Consider the following 16,263-nt stretch of genomic DNA (forward strand, 5'->3'; position numbering starts at 1 on the left):
AAACATAATAAATGCCATCTTAAAAAATATTAAGACCAACAGAAAATATACCATTAAAACAAAACCAGAGCTAAAATACATACAGAAATATAACTATAACAATTTAAACATTGGCAGAAGGGAGGGGACGCCAAACAAACAAACAGCAGAAGAGGACAGATGAGTCTCCCTGGTAAGAAAGTTCCAAAATTTTGGTGCCATGAAACCCGCCTAATCTCAGACAGTAGGAGTACCTGAAGAAGGACCTCCAAAGATGTCCACTGCTGTCTGGTAGAGTTTCTACAGCCCCTCTTGGATCAGCCAGAAACAAGAGATATAGCGGAGTATCATCCACATATAGGTGACAACCCAGCCCAAATCTCCAGATGACCTCACCCAGCAGTTGAATGTAGATATTAAACAGCATAGGGGATAAAATGGAAACCTGCAGGACCCCACAGGCCAAGGGACTAAGCAGCAGTCCCCCAGCACCACCGCTAGAAATGGGGAAGGGAAATTACCACCATAAGTCTGACAAGTCCCACTTGTGCATGTGTATATATAATTTGAATATTTAAAGAACAAAATGCTGTACAATCCTTAACTCATTTATCCTCAAAATGAGCTGAAGAAGGAAGATTATTGTTCTCACAGAGCATGAAGATTAGCTATGTATGTTATGATCCATGCAGGTCACCGAATGTATAGTTAGTTCCATGTTTTTCCATTGCAGGACCATATCTGGATGGAGGAGTAAGATGTTCAAGTTTCACAGCTATCCATATTTTTAGCAAAACACTACAAATCCCTAGTGCCTGGAGGGAAACATATAATTATCACCCTCTCACCACTGTGTTTTCTTGGGGGTGGGGGGTGGGGTATGATCAGGCCCTTACTATTCTTCTGCAAGGTTATAAGGGTCCCTGTCGTATGTCGAGGTTTTCACCAATCTTCTACATCTACCTCATTTTACAGGTTCTGTCCACATGGGATCTTGAGGGTTACAAATATAAGATGCCTAGTATTTACTAGATGCTGCCTCCATCTAAGCCTTTGTACCTTACCAACTCTTTTCAAGAAATCACAATAATTTCAGAAGTAGAGATTTAAGTGATCATCAAATTAAGATACCTTCCATTGAGTAACACGCAATTGATCCATGTAGTTCACTCATACTGGTGGTGGTTGTCCATAGTTGTAGGCAGAGATCATACCCAGCCTATAGTCTGAAATGCTTAGATTTTGACATGTTGGCACATGAGTCAAGGAAAGCATGTACTCTACCTTGAGATATAGTCTCTCCCCAAATCAAGTAAGCCCCTATGTACTTTCTGGGATTGAGTAGTGTAGCATGCATACTGAGTCTATTCTTCCTAAACAGGAAGATATCAAGTGTAATAGTAATAACCAGGTCTACCACTTCCTTAAAGAAATCTTAGTTGGTTAACTGATTGTGTTTTAATCAATCAGTTAATTGATTACAAATTCATATGTTTATATATGGTTTTAGAATGATTAATCTCACTGGTAGCCCTAGTTATAAAAAAACAACTGAAACCCCAACATAAAAAGGATAGATGACTATGAATATTTCAGGTGGCTTTAATGCTCTGTATTATGTACGTTAAATGAAATAGATTTTTTTTGGCAGATATCAGTCTAGTGTATTTTTAATGTGCAGATGTAGTGAGAAAGTAGACAATGTCAGTGGATTATTGTTAGTGGCATGTTTACTAATGTACAAGCTACATAAATGTGTCAGGCTACCTATTAAGAATTTTATATTACTGTGCCAGAGGGTTTTTATTGTTGCTACTTCTCCTTGCATAATGAATACAAATATACCGTAAGGACATTATGACTTCTCAGGATACCTGTCATTTTGCCACAGCCTTAATTTGTGCATACTGGTTTGGCCATATGCCTTAGGATTCCAGTCTACCTTCCACTCCACTTGTTTTTGAGAACACATATGAGATGGCATTACTCCTGAACGGAAATATTTTGCTTTGCCAGTATTCTCCTACATAAGCTATCTGATTTGGCTGCTTCTAGGACATAATGCTGCCTTTATCTCTGACAATGCACCACTGAGATAAATAGAAGTCATCAGTTAGCACAGCAGCTGTAAGAACCATGACTCCTTCCTTTCTACCCTACCTGACATTGTTACTTAATCGTTAGTTGTAAAAGCTAGGTCAAGAAGCAACATGAAAGGCCGTCATCAGTATTGTAATCATTGATCAATTAACCTGGGTTATTTAATAATCCAAACCTCCAATCACAGATTAAAATTTGGCCTTCAGTTAATTGGTGAGGCTGATAAGAAGCAAATACAGAAGTGCAGAAGCGAATACTCTGGGGTTTTGCAGTGCTTGCAAGGCCTATCAGTGTATAGCCTGATGTAGTTTTATCCCTTCATCAGTGTTTTGCTGTGAGGATGCCAGATACACTAGTTAGGGGAACCAAATGGATGCCCCCCTACCATTTTGTATACCCTTTATTTCCCTTCCTTTCTTCTTGCCTTTCCCCCCTTTTCTTGGAGATTCTGTGTTCCTTCAGTCCAGTGCTTGTGCACATGTCCCAGTTGTTGGAGAAGAAACTATTCCCTGCTAGCAAGGATGGGTTTGCTTCTTTCCTTTATGTGAGGATAGCGATTTGTCTTGCTGTGGGTGCTGTAAATAACACACTAACAAAGAAAGGGTCTGATGTCCTGAAAAGGGCTTATTACCAAGTCGTTCTGTGCTTTACACCCAATCACATTCCCACAGCACTAAACTGTGAATTGCAAATGTTTAACACGTCTAGGAGCTCTGACTAGAATATGACTCCCCTGCCAGCGTGGTGTAGTGGTTCAGAGTGACAGACTCTAATCTGGAGAACTGGGTTTGATTCCCCTCTCCTCCTCATGAAGCCCGCTGAGTGACCTTGGGCTAGTCACAGTTCTCTGAGAACTCTCTCAGCCCCACCTACCTCACGAGTTGCCTATTACGGGGACAGGAAGGGAATGTGATTGTAAGCCACTTTGAGACTCCTTAAAGGTAGAGAAAAAGCAGGGTATAAAAACCAACTCTTCTCCTTCTGTATATGTGTTCAAGGACACATAGATATTACTCAGACTCTTTCTGGTTGTTGCCGGAGACACCACTGAAGCTGCTGTAGTAGTGTATGCTGTACAAAGTGTGCTTTAAGAGTGGCTTTGTGCTTTAGTTAGCAAACATAATCATCATTGGTAAGACTTTGGTGCTACTCACAGCAAAAGGTGTGAATGATAGACACACAGTTGAACTGTGAGCTACACCTGTTGTCCCTAGCTTATGCCGCACCAAGACCTGAGTAACTTGTAATCAATTAAGTTGAGGCCAATTCGTCTGTGTCATTCCCCTCCCCACCCCACCATGGGCTGGTCCCCACTGCAGGCACAATTCCAGAGTTTTTCACTGTAATCTGTTGTGTCCTTGGCTGGTTTTGGACAGCTTCTTTGTACTGTGTAGGCACAATGCCAGCAAGATGATACAATGCAATTGGACCACTTTGGCACAAGCAGCCTATCTGCACAAGCAACAGTGGAGCACAATGTCACAATCAGCCCATTCCTGAGAGCCGCAGCGGCTGGGGATGGTGTGGCCTTGGCCTCACCATGGCACCTCCAGTGAGGTTTCATGGCCTCCGTGGTGGAAAAAAAGGTGTGTTTTTTAACCCAAATATGGGAGAAAAGGCCCCATTGCAAACAACGATGCTGCGCCACCAAAAATGGTGTTGCAGCAACGCCATGGCATTACAGGGTGTTCCCAGCGTGAAAGGGGTTAGGAAGGTGCCTAACAGCAGCTCCGCTCCCTAGAATGCCCCAGAAACGCCTCCTGGGATGCTGGCGGGACTTGCACCGGGAGAATGCTGGTGGGAGGCCATGCTGGCGCCCAACTGCCGCGCTGCCGCCGCTGTCCATAGCGCCAGCATAAGTGGCCCCGCACTGGCGTCAGTGCCAGTTTGCATGGTGCAAGTGGCACGGATTCTAGTGTATGGGTTACACCACCTCCAAAGGAGTTTAGCTCCCCCAGGAATGCAATGAATGTCTTTCAGTGTTATCATGGATTCCTGAAGTGACTCTGCCTTGTGTGGGGAACTCAGTGACTGGTTCCTTACATCACTCAGCAAGATACTCCTACAACTCAGGAAACGGGTTCCAGTACAATGCAAAGAACTGTGCCCAGGTTGGGAGGGGGGAAGCACTTGCAGAAGAATTTTTTGAGATCCTCAGAGAAAGGGAATATTCTGAGGGAAATGTCTGCTGCTTTCATGATGCCTTCCATGAGAAGAAGAATTTGTTTATACAGCATTTACTGCCTATTTTCATGTTGGCATTGGGGGAAGTTTTTATACTTACTAGAAGAGTAATGCCAAAGCAATATACTTACTAGAAAAGTAATGCCAAAGCAATATGAAAATGAAAGAGACGGTTTATATTTACCTAGAATAAATGGTTTATGCTGCCTGTCTTTAAAAATAAAGGACTCAATATAAACCAAGAAGGCAAGAAAGAGAAATTGGAAGCTTTTCTGATTCTCTAATATGATTTCAAGTTCCACAAACACTGAGTGCGTCTGGGAAGATGGCTGGTATATGTATAGTTAATAAAAAGACGAGTCCTTATAGGTAATGACAGGATGATAAAATACAAGAACATGATAAAAAACATTTTTAAAGCCAAAATATTGCTGCTAACAGAAATAACAGTTATTCACATTAAATGCAAAAAAAATCCAACCCTCCTAAAAAGGCTCTTAACACTATTTCATAGTCCTCTGAACCATCCTCCTAGGATTTCAAGGCAGTGTATTTTTGCTTTTCGTTAAAACCAAAAACATTTGAGCATCATTATATGCATTTACATATGCCATGTACATGTAATCTATTGGCAGATCCTTTTTCTCCTTTCCTTTTGTTATGTTGAAATGAAAATAAATGACTACAAATTGTAGAATAAATTGTGCCAAACAATTGGTCCAAAGTAAAAAAAATCCCCCTATCAGTCCAAGCCTTTCATAAAAAAGATTTCTTTCCAGTTTTTAGATCTGGATTGGCCCATAATGATAACTTTGCATGTGAAAATGGATCAAATTGATATTGTCGTGTCATTATACACCATAGTTCTCTTGTTGCAGAAATTGCAAGAGGGATGGGACCCATTCTAGCATAAGCAGACCCTAATGCGTTCAACTTAGAGAGGGGCACCCAACAAAAGATCTCCAAAAGAGCCCAAGATGGATAATCCAACTGCAAGGAGTGATCCCAATAATTAGTACAAGTTAACAAGTATACCTGATAATATAAACAAACATCAGGAAAACAAATCCTCCTTCGTTGACTAAAAGTTGCTTCCTCTTTAAAGAAATCAGAGGCAGTAAGGAACCCCACATAAACTTCCAAAACAAAGTATTAATTTAATAAATATATCTGCAAGATGTATAGAAAGGAATTGCCTGTAAAATATAAATGATCCTAGGTATAGTATTCGTTTTGAGTGTATTTACTTTCCCCCATAGAAACAAGTTTAAAGTTGTCCATCTGTCCAAATCCAAAGATATATCTGCAATTAGATTGTTTGAATTTAGCATAATCATTTGCGTAATATCTCTAGGAATCAGTATTCCAAGATAAGTAATGACATCTGGTTGCCACCGAAAATGTCCATAGGCAATATGCTCCATCATATACTGTTCTTGTTTAAGAAGCAGGAGAATGTGAGCAAATACGAACAAGGGGGTTAGGTTTGAGGAGGGGTGAGACCTCAGAGGGGTATAATGCTATAGACCCACCCTCCAAAGCAGCCATTTCCTCCATGGGAACTCGGGTTGCCAACCTCCAGGTGCAGGCTGGAGATCAACCTAGAATTACAACTGCTGTCCAGATGACAGAGATCAGTCCCCCTGGAGAAAATGGCTGCTTTGGAGGGCGGACTCTATGGCACTATTCCCTGCTGAAGTCACTTTCTTCTGCAAACCTTGCCCTCCCAATGCTCCACCTCCAAATATCCATGAATTTCCCAACCTATTGCTGGCAGCCCTAAGGGGAAACAGATATCTATAGTTGGGAGATCTGTTGTGATTCCAGGAGATCTCCAGACCTCACCTGGAGGTTGGCAATCCTAGAAGGAGAGAAGGAAGCAGGAAAAGGGGAGAGGCTATGGGGGCTTTCAGGAAATGGAAAGAAGAAAGAGTGGGGGGAGGAATTAGATGCCTCTCGCAAGTCCTTTCAGGCCCTCACTTGTTCTCACTAATTCAAGAGTGGCAGCCATATTACTCTGCTATAGTAAAATAAAACAGGAGCACCTTAAAGAGTAACAAGGTTTATTTCAACATAAGCTTTTGTGAGTTAGCACTCACTTCATCAGGTGCAAGAGGAAATTATTTTAGATAAATTAATTAAAGAAATTATTTAATACAAATTATTTACTAGAAATTTCAATAAGTTGTATATTCATCTAATGTGTATTATTTGTTTTAAAATCCTCAATAAATGAAAATTGTTATGTATCAGCTGCATCACTGTGCCACATATTGTGAGGGAAACAGTTTTCCACATTGATGCCTCATCACTGAAATAGACACGGAGTCTTCCATTCAAAAACTGCACCAATGCACATGGAGCTTAATACCCCATGGACCTAGTAAAATGTGATGCTGGAAGCGGCCCTTAAAGCATTGGATATCAATGCTTCCATTTCTTTTTGCTAATTTGTACCTTCCTTATGTGGATGCTAAATTTAGGCACTGGATTTGCAGTAAATTATGCTGGCCTCTTGAAAGAGAATTACCCCAGGTTAGTATCTTTGAACATGGCATGTTCGCATAACAAAGCTTTCCCATGGTGAATATAAACACATTTTCACTATAATGAGAAGCAAAGAACTTGCACGCATTGACCTGTTTAGAATAGGCCCCATCTGTGGATATTTAAATTCAGAGATTGGGGTCATTGTTTGACAAGACCGATCTTTCTACAAACCTGAGAAAAGCCTCAGGTTTGCAGAAAAATCTGAAATCTTAAAAAAAAAAAAAAAAAAAAAAAAAAAACCTAGCTGGAGATCTGCTGTTATAATTGATCTCCAGCCAATAGAGATCAGTTCACCTGGAGAAAATGGCCACTTTGACAAATGGACTCTATGGCATTCAAGTCCCTCCCCAAACCCCATCCTCCTCAGGCTTCACCCCAAAAATCTCCAGGTATTTCCCAACGCGGAGCTGACAACCCTGCAGTTGAGCTGTGTGCATGTCAGAAAATGGAAGGTTTATATGGAGCGAGATGCTCATCTTTTACATACTGGTTTGTTGCTTGGTTTATGCATATTTTCAAAGTAAAGGATAGGAAAGGTCAGTGGTGAAGTCAGACAAAGGCCTAACCTCCATGTTGCAGGAGTAATATGCTTGACAGGCTCCTAGGTTGGGCCAAATCCTTGAAGAATTTCTGTGCTCTCCAACATTTCAGAATATTTTTCCAATATCATTTCAACAGAAACCCTGGAGTCTTGGGGGTTAAACCTGGTGTGGCTGCCTGGGAGGTCCTGCAGGATCTGGCCTGTTGTTTGAAGCACCTAATGGCTTGGCTGGAAGTCATGTGCCACTAACAGTGGAGCAGGGCCTGCCCTGGCCGCTGGGGCCTTCAAAAGCCAGCAATGGACTGGCAAGGGAGAGTCTGGAAAGCGAGTTGTGGGGGCTTAAGAAGGCTCCAGGCAGTGGAGGGAAGAGGAGCATGGAGGTGACCTCATGCAGGGCAGCCTGGGAGAGAGGAGGCAGCACTGTCAGAACTGCCAGGGTCCCGGGCAAAGGGACATCCTGGACGCGACAGGCCTGGAGCAGCCCAGGAGAAGTTCTGGAAGGAGGTAGATTGATGGGAGCTGCCAGAGGTGAGGGTGGGGGAACAGCCCAAGGGCAGGTGGGGTGGTAGAGCCCAGTTCAGCCTCTGAAAGACCCATGGGTTTGCCGAGCCTGGTGAGCTTTTGAAGGTGCAGGGCAGGCTTGAAAGGCCCAGGGACCCCCCCCCCCCAACCCCAGGCAAAAGGAGTGGCGAGGGGCTGGCCCAAGAGTGAGGCCATCCCAAGAAAAGGATTCTTACCAGGTAGATAAGTTGTACCTTGAGTTACTAGGTTGGGAAATTCCTGGAGATCTGGGTGATGGAGCCTGGGAAGGCTAGGTTTAGGGATGGGAGGGACCTCGACCTCAGCAGGGTATAATGCCAGAGCCCACTGTCTAAAGCAGACATTTTCTCCACCAGAACTGATCTGTGTCATCTGGAGGCCACTTGTCATTCTGGATAATCTCCAGGCCCCACCTGGAGGCTGGCAACCCTAGACTGCACCTGGAGTCTTGGGGGTGTAGAAGGCATGGAGGTGTGAAGGATACACAGGAAACTAGGAGCTGAAAAGGAAACAAGGACTAAAAGGGGAAAGAACCACTTTCCAAGCCAAGGAAGAACCCAGGGGAACCTTTCCTAGGTTGTGAAGAAGGTGACCTGGTTTGAGGCCACAGGAAGGTGTGACACCTGGAATGGCAGTAAGCCTAGATTTCAATGGCTTACATTCAGCAGATGGAAATATCATGACCATGATGATAGCTATGTGTTTGTTTGTTTTTTAATTTTACAGCTTACTCTTCACCAAGGTGAAGCTGGAGTTGGTGGATAAAGGACCAGAAGAGGCTTTAGTGACATGCAGGCATATGTTGCACCTGTGGCAGACACTATATAGTGTTTCACAGCACAGGTAGGTTTTTCTTTGAGTATATTCATCCTGTGCTCTGCCAGCTGTACTGTCTCCAGATGGGGTACCAGATCATGTTCAAGGTTTTGGTGCTTACCTTTAAAGCCCTAAATGGTCTGGGACCTTTGTATCTACTGGACTGCCTTCTATGATATACCCCCCAGAGAGGAAATAAATTAGTAGTGGTCCTCAGGAAATAAATTAGTAGTGGTCCCTGGCCCCAAGATTATCTGGCTGTCCTCAACCAGGGCTAGGGCCTTTTTGGCTCTGGCCCCAGCCTGGTGGAACTCTCTGCCTAAAGAGACCCGGGCCTTGCAGGACTTAGCTCGATTCCGCAGGGCCTGTAAGAAGGAGATGTTCTGCCAGGCATACAGTTGAGGCAGCAACGGTTTAGTAGATCAACTGGCCTCCCTTCCCCTTCCCTCCCTTCTTCTCTTTTTCTTCTGTCTTTATCCTTTCATCCCCCTCTGCTGGTCCTTTTCCTTTTCCTGGATCTCTTCTTGTCTCAATTCCTTGAGGACTTGTTACATCTAGATTACTGTCGGTCTTCTGCCTACTACTGTCTATGAACCCATCTCACTGTCAGGGGAAAAAATATTATTATTTTTAGTATTATATAGTAGATCTTAAATTAGACTGCCCAGTTTTAATCTGATTAGTAAAATAGTTTTAATTTATATATTGTATTGTGTATATTGATTGTTGGAAACCGCTCTGAGCCCAACTTGGTTGGGAAAGGGCGGGGTATAGATTGAATAAAATAAAAATAACATAAAAAACAATGCCACAGAGTCTACCTTTCAAACTGGCCATTTTCTCCAAGTGAACTGATTGCCTGGAGATCAGTTGCCTAGAGATCAGTTGTGATCCCAGGAGATCTCCAGACACCACCTGGAGGTTGGCAACCTTGTAACTGTTGCAGACTCACTTGCAATGCTGCTTGAACAAGAGTAGTACATTGAGGTTAAAGATCTTTGGTCATTTTTTTAAGGGATGAAAAAATGTTAAGCATGCAAAGTTGCAATTCTATACTCACTTAAATGTTTGTAAATCCTACAGAGGTCAGGGAGATTTATGATCATGTAAGTGGGTCCAGGATTCCTGCCTAAATCTATATATAGGTGCATGAGCAAGAGACCTGAAATTTGCAGAAACTACTGAGCAAATGAAGCAATGTTACTTTATACCAGCTGGAAACTAGGAGGAGACAGTGTCATATAACCAGCCAGCTTTATAGGAACTAGAGCCCGGGAAATAATACTAGCTGCAGTCAAGCCTCACTTGAAGAATCATAGAACTGAAAGGGACCATCAGGCCTTCTGGTACAATTCCCAGCAGAGAGGCTGCAGCACCCTTCCATCAGCACCCAACCCACAGACTAATTGTTGTTAATGATTGCTTTTCAAAGCAACCCTCTCCTTGTTATGGGATTGCAGATCAAGGCGGTAGGGCCAGTTGGAGCTGATCTGAAGTCACCCTTAACTGGCATGCATAAATATAAAGGTATGTCCAGACAAGAACTCTTGCCTGGTTCTCAAACACAAACACACCATAAGACTGCAATCCTAAGGGCACTTTCCTGGCAATAATCCCCATTGAATAACATTAGACTTATTTCTAAATAGATATTCTTAGGAAAGCAATCCTAAACAGGCCTATTCTGAATCCTACTCATCTTTATTCAGAGGGGCTTACTTCGAGGAATGTGTTCTTAAGATAGCACTGTTAATTAGTCAAATGATTGCAAAAAATTATAGGATTCAAAGATTTTCTTTCTTTATTCAACCCTTTCTCCAAGTATGTCTTCATTTCTTTCTCTAATCACTACTGTACAGGCTAATGAATTAGTGCCCCACTTAAATATTGCTTGTAAGCCTGGATCTTCAACAATACAAGATAGGCCTTGAACTTCTTTATACAGAAATTCTGAAATATTGCCATAATGGAGAATAATTCATATTTGCGCATCTGATGAAACAGAAAATGTGAGTGATGGCCTGTCCTTCTCAGAATAAGTAGCAGGTTTGTTTATTAAATTGTGAGCAATCACATGCTGAAGAGGAAACTCCTTCCTTCAAGGTCTTCAGAAGGCACCTTCACTGAATTTTTGTTATGTGTCAATTTAATCAATTAATATGTTGATTAGTTAGAAGCAGACCATTAATTGAAAATATTTAATTGCTTGGTAACCATTCTTTATGCCCTGACCTGGATAGCCCCAGGCTAACCTGATCTCATCAGATCTCAGAAGCTAAGCAGGATTGGCCCTGGTTAGTATTTGGATGGGTGACCTCCAAGGAATACCAGGGTCCTGACAGGGAGGCAGGCAATGGCAAACCGCCTCTGAACATCTCTTGCCTTGAAAACCCTACGGGGTCATCATAAGTCAGCTGTGACTTGATGGCGAACACACACACACACACACACACACCCATTCTTTATACATACCCTCCCTTATGCTAGATGAGAAATACAGTTGTATCATATTTAGCCATAATACTGTGACTGTATTGTATACTTAATCAGCATGTTTGTGTGAAAAGCTATCCACTCAAACAGCACATTAACACTGATGATGTCTGTATGATTCAAGAAGGGTCCTGCATATGAACAAATTGTCTCAGCCACATGACTCCTGAGGTGGATAACAAAGGGAAAAATGATGAATGGAAAGGTAAACATATTACCTCCTAAAAATGATGGTAACGTAAAATAAATCAAACTATAGTCAGTAGGCTATTGGTCGACAGAGACAAGGGAAGAATGCACAAAAAGCTGAATTCTTTCCTCATGCTTCTTGTATATCTTTAAAGTAAGAACCTAAGTGGCAAGTGTATGTCAAAATCAACCTCAGCCTCAGGATCACTGTGGCTCTTGATATGCAGTGAGAAGGCAGCTTTCCAGAGGAGAATGTAGGACAAATTTCTTGCCCTTGCCATCTTGCAAGACACTATTGCTTTTGGTTGTGAGGATCACAACGATAAACACTGCTGGGTGCTTGCGCAGCTGGCAAGGAAGGGCCTAGGTCATATCTGGGAGGTATAAAGCCAATGTATGGTGAATAGAACAGCCAATGATAAAAACAGGTGCTGATTGATATTTTTACAAGATGAATAAACATTTGTATGAGAATGGGGAGCGATCCCTGATTTTAGATGCAGGTATTCTCTATTAAATAATATATTCTCATAATCAAATCTGTTTTACAAGCTGGTTTCGCATCATCTGTTATAGCATACCAAAGGATTCATGGGTGCAGATTCCATCCTAGAATTTAGAATTTCAGTACATTAGAAATACAGACCAGCGTTCCCAGAAATTATTTGCTCCAGAATTCACCATTCTGTGTGCTCAGGCGTTATATGTCAATTTAACCATTAAAATTATTTTCCAGATCTTATCAAACCATTCTGAGCTTGTTAATGCTTTTTTTTATTTTTCCAAATAGGATATGATCCCTGCTTTAATGTAGAACTGCTGTCTCATAGTAGCTCAGAGGGTGGGCACTGGGCAGGCAATCTGGGAGGTCCCCAGTTCAAATTCTAACTCTGCCATTAACTTACTTGGTGGCTTTAGGCAAGCTTTTCTTTCATTCAATTTAGTGCCCCCCTACCCATTTGCATTATAGGGTCAATAATACAAGCCTGCCTTACAAAGCTGTTGTAAAGATTTATGAGATAATGTATGTGAATTGCTTGGACAAATATTAAACTGGGCCATTTTCCTTTCCTGAGGGTGGGGGCTGGCTTCACTGTTAAACAGTTAAACATTTGGATATACACTGTTAATGCGCCTGTTAAACAGTTAATCATACAAATAGACATTTGCAAACTTGCTAGGGTCATGACTGCGCTGCTCCAGTCTTGCTTGAAGCTATCCAAGAGCTTGCTGTAGTTCCTGGTAAACCCACTTCTAGTTGTCCTAGCCTAGTTCTGGGTGATAAAATTTCCCCTTTCTAGTTAAGTTGCAACCAGGTAACAGCGCCAGGACTTCTTTTGAGTGTGCTTGGTGAATAGATCTGCAGCAGGTTTTCCTAGCTAAATACCAAGCTTGGCATACTACAAGTGTAGGCTTTATATCTCCCTTGTAGAGCCTGGAGATCTCCCGGAATTATTACTACTCTCCAGACTACAGAGATCAGTTTCCCTGGATAAAATGGCTGCTTTGGAGGGTGGACTCTGTGGCATTATAACCTACTGAGGTGACTTTCCTCCCTAGCCTCTACCCTAAATCTCCAGGAATTTCCCATCCTGGAGTTGGCAAACCTATACAAGCAGCTGTGGTCTGTTATTCTCTACAATTATGACCTGTTTGTTATCTTTTATAGTCAGTTTAACTTCTGATGAGACAGAATTTTCAACATCATGTTAACTGCTTACCTGAGGAGGCCTCTAAGTAGTAATAGACCCTTACCTGTTTGTGGGTGTCTCCTTAAAGGTAGAGAAAATCAAGGTATAAAAACCAACTCTTCTTCAGGATTCAAGGGGCTTCAAATTAGATGGAAGTGAATTTCTTTATTTTAGCACTGTAGGGCCAGACATATTACTGTTACACAGTGATGATAATAGTCAGCATTTTTTTCTAGAGTAGATGGTCATTCCAAATCGGGGAGCCTCTGATGAGGATTAAAGGCAGCAAGAGAGAGCTAGTGTGGTGTAGTAGTTTGTGTGTCAGGCTAGGACCTAATCTCCACGTAGCCACGAACCTCATTGGATGACCTTAGGGTAGTTGCTTTCTTGTAGCCTCACCTACCTCACAGGGGGAGGAAAGGTGCCATAATATAGACTAATCTCGTCAGATCTCGGAAGCTAAGCAGGGTTGGTACTTGGAAGGGTGACCACCAAAGAAGACTCTGCAGGGGAAACCAATGGCAAACTGTCTCTGCTTCTCGCTTGCCTTGAAAGGCCCTTGCTGGGGTCACCATAAGTTGGAAGGGATTTGACGGCACATTACACACACCCCTCACAGGGTCGTTGTGGGGGGTAAAATGGATGGTGGAAGATCCACGAACACCACCATGTGCCCTTTGGAACTCAAAAGCCTCTTTTTCTGTTTTTCATATGATTGTAGGCAGAAACAGGATTGTCTCTACTAAGCAGGGATAAAGAGCCAGGTTTACAGCAGGTGGAAAGCGTACTTGACTGAAATGTGCCAAATTGCTCTGAATGTGTCCATCACCACTACCACCACCCACATTGCTAGTTTTCTTCCTCAACGTGGCTCAAACAGTGCTGCTAGTGACACTAACAGTTCCCTTCACTTCAGCAGAACTGTTCCCTTCAGCATATTTTGACAGCCACTATCTTGCACACACAGATGTTTCTGCTGTCAGCCCTGGTGGCAATTGGATCAGATTGATGCTCATTTTGTAGTCCTGCCAAATGCCCTGTGTTTTCTGTAAGCCACCATCTATCACATTATTGCTGTTTTTGTTTCCTCACAGTGATTCTGAGAAAGCAAGCAGTGTGACCGAGGTGCCACCTGTCAAGAAACATAACAGCATGTATCTCACACTTCCTGATGCCCACGATACGGACTCTGGTAAGAGAATTTTTTTTAAAAAAGTCTGCTTGTGGCCAAACTCTAGTGCAAAGAAAGGTAGACTATCTCCCCCCCACAAAAACTGGAAATGGTTTCTTGCCTTAGGCATTCATTCCCAGTGGTGTGACATGAGAAATAAATGAATGAAATACATTAAAAGTTCAGGAGTACTAACATTTTAAGTCAATGCAATCTTAAATAAGATAAACAAGTCAGATTAAAGGCAGGCTAAAGAATAAACGTTTATGCATTTGATTTACTAAAGAATTAAGTGTGTATTTAGATTAAAAGAATAGAATTAAATTATATAGAATGTAGTAGGACCGCTTTATTGGTTATTTGAGGAGGATCTTGTTGTAGACATGGAGTTTGAGGAGTGTGTGATGTATATGAATTGTATGTGTTTTATTAAAAATAATAAAAAATTAAAAGTTATGTGTCAGAATAACATGTCACAGAAGAGGCTGCCTTCTTTATCTCTGCATGAGTCTCTCTTTGAGGCTTTGCCACGTTCACATGTTTTTACTGGGGTGGGGGGGAAGCTAATTCTCCTGTGCCCCTGCATCAAGTTTTATTAGATCGTTCAGTCACTCCCAAAATAGTGGCAGAAATTCAGAGGAGGTTGCTGACTGTGTCTCTATAGAAGTCATGGCTCTAGGCTTTTTTCCTTCCTATTGGAAGTATGCCTAGCATAGTGAATCATGTAGAGAGATAAAGGAGAGCCGTTTACTCTTGCATATGCTTTAAAAGTCATCCTTTTGGGTTTTAAGTGTAAAGCATGCTTCCAATTATAATTTGGGGGGGGGGGAAGTGCCTTGAGTGTCAAACATTTGGGAAAAACTGCCTTAGGCTTATGTGATCACATATTTCTACTTTGGTAATTCCATATGCTTAATACTTATGCCTCATTTCAGATTACTGTAATTCTAGTCCTATTACATTGTTTATTAGATGGGAGGGGATGTGGCTCAATGGTAGAGCATCTGCTTAGCATGCAGAAGGTCCCAGGTTCAATCCCCACAACTCCAGTTAAAGGGACTAGGCAAGTAGGTGATGTGAAAGACCTCTGCCTGAGACCCTGGAGAGCCGCTGCCGGTCTGAGCAGACAATACTGACTTTGAGGGACCAAGGGTCTGATTCAGTAGAAGGCAGCTTCATGTTTCCATGTGTCTCCTCATCCTATTGATTGCACTGATTTACATTATGTAATCCACCTCAGTGAAAAAGATGGACTATAAATAACACAAATAAATAAACTGGTATGAGGTTGTATGTTATTCAGTTGTTGAGAAGAAAGCATTACCTTTGCTCTTGGCCTGCTGTTTAATACTATGGACAGGTCACTTCTTAGAAACTCAGATAATCTCTGTGTCCAGTAATGTGAACAACACTTATCTCATGTGTGCTGGGCTATGCATGCTATTGACTGAACTGCACAAGTCAAAGTTCTGCATCATTGTAATACAAAATCTGTGCCAGGATCCTGTGACTGCTCCATTATTGAATCTTCAAGTTGGCTCACTGGATAAACAACAAATCGGTTTATAATAAAAATTAAATTGAGACTTTTTTTAAGTTATTGGATAAAAGCAGAACAAATAAAAGCAACAGCAGTGAAAAGGGTGTAGCAGAAACAAATACAAGAAGCCTCTCTACTACTAAAAGCCATGTTAAATAAACAGTCTTATATGTGAGTGGAGAATTCTAACTCTCTGTGAGCAGACTGACTCCTTGATGGATGCTAAGTGGACTATTTTTAATGGATTCCTGGTACATGACATAATTTATCATTGGATTTAGTATCTGAGCAGCAGCCCATGAGTGATCTGGTTTTCTTTCTGATTATGATAATTTATTTCTTAATTAATGAGTCCTAAGGGGTAGCCATGTTAGTCTGTCATAGCAAAAATAAACAGGAGTCTTGTGGCACTTGAGAGAAACAAATAAGTTTTTATTCTAACATAACCTTCCATAGACTAAAATTCATA

At 41.8% G+C, this 16,263-nt stretch overlaps 1 protein-coding gene across 3 annotated transcripts in view; it reads left to right on the plus strand.

Moving 5' to 3' along the window:
* The window catches only part of TTC7A (tetratricopeptide repeat domain 7A), a 195,325-nt gene that overhangs the window by 121,117 nt on the left and 57,945 nt on the right, over positions 1–16,263 (plus strand). For all 3 annotated transcript variants that reach the window (XM_056852546.1, XM_056852545.1, XM_056852547.1), the window contains exons 16-17: positions 8,621–8,737; positions 14,178–14,275. In XM_056852546.1, the coding sequence (XP_056708524.1) occupies positions 8,621–8,737; positions 14,178–14,275 (215 nt within the window). The remainder of the gene's footprint in view (positions 1–8,620; positions 8,738–14,177; positions 14,276–16,263) is intronic.

Source organism: Euleptes europaea, chromosome 7 (assembly GCF_029931775.1).
Source record: "Euleptes europaea isolate rEulEur1 chromosome 7, rEulEur1.hap1, whole genome shotgun sequence".
Taxonomy (NCBI): Eukaryota; Metazoa; Chordata; class Lepidosauria; order Squamata; family Sphaerodactylidae; genus Euleptes; species Euleptes europaea.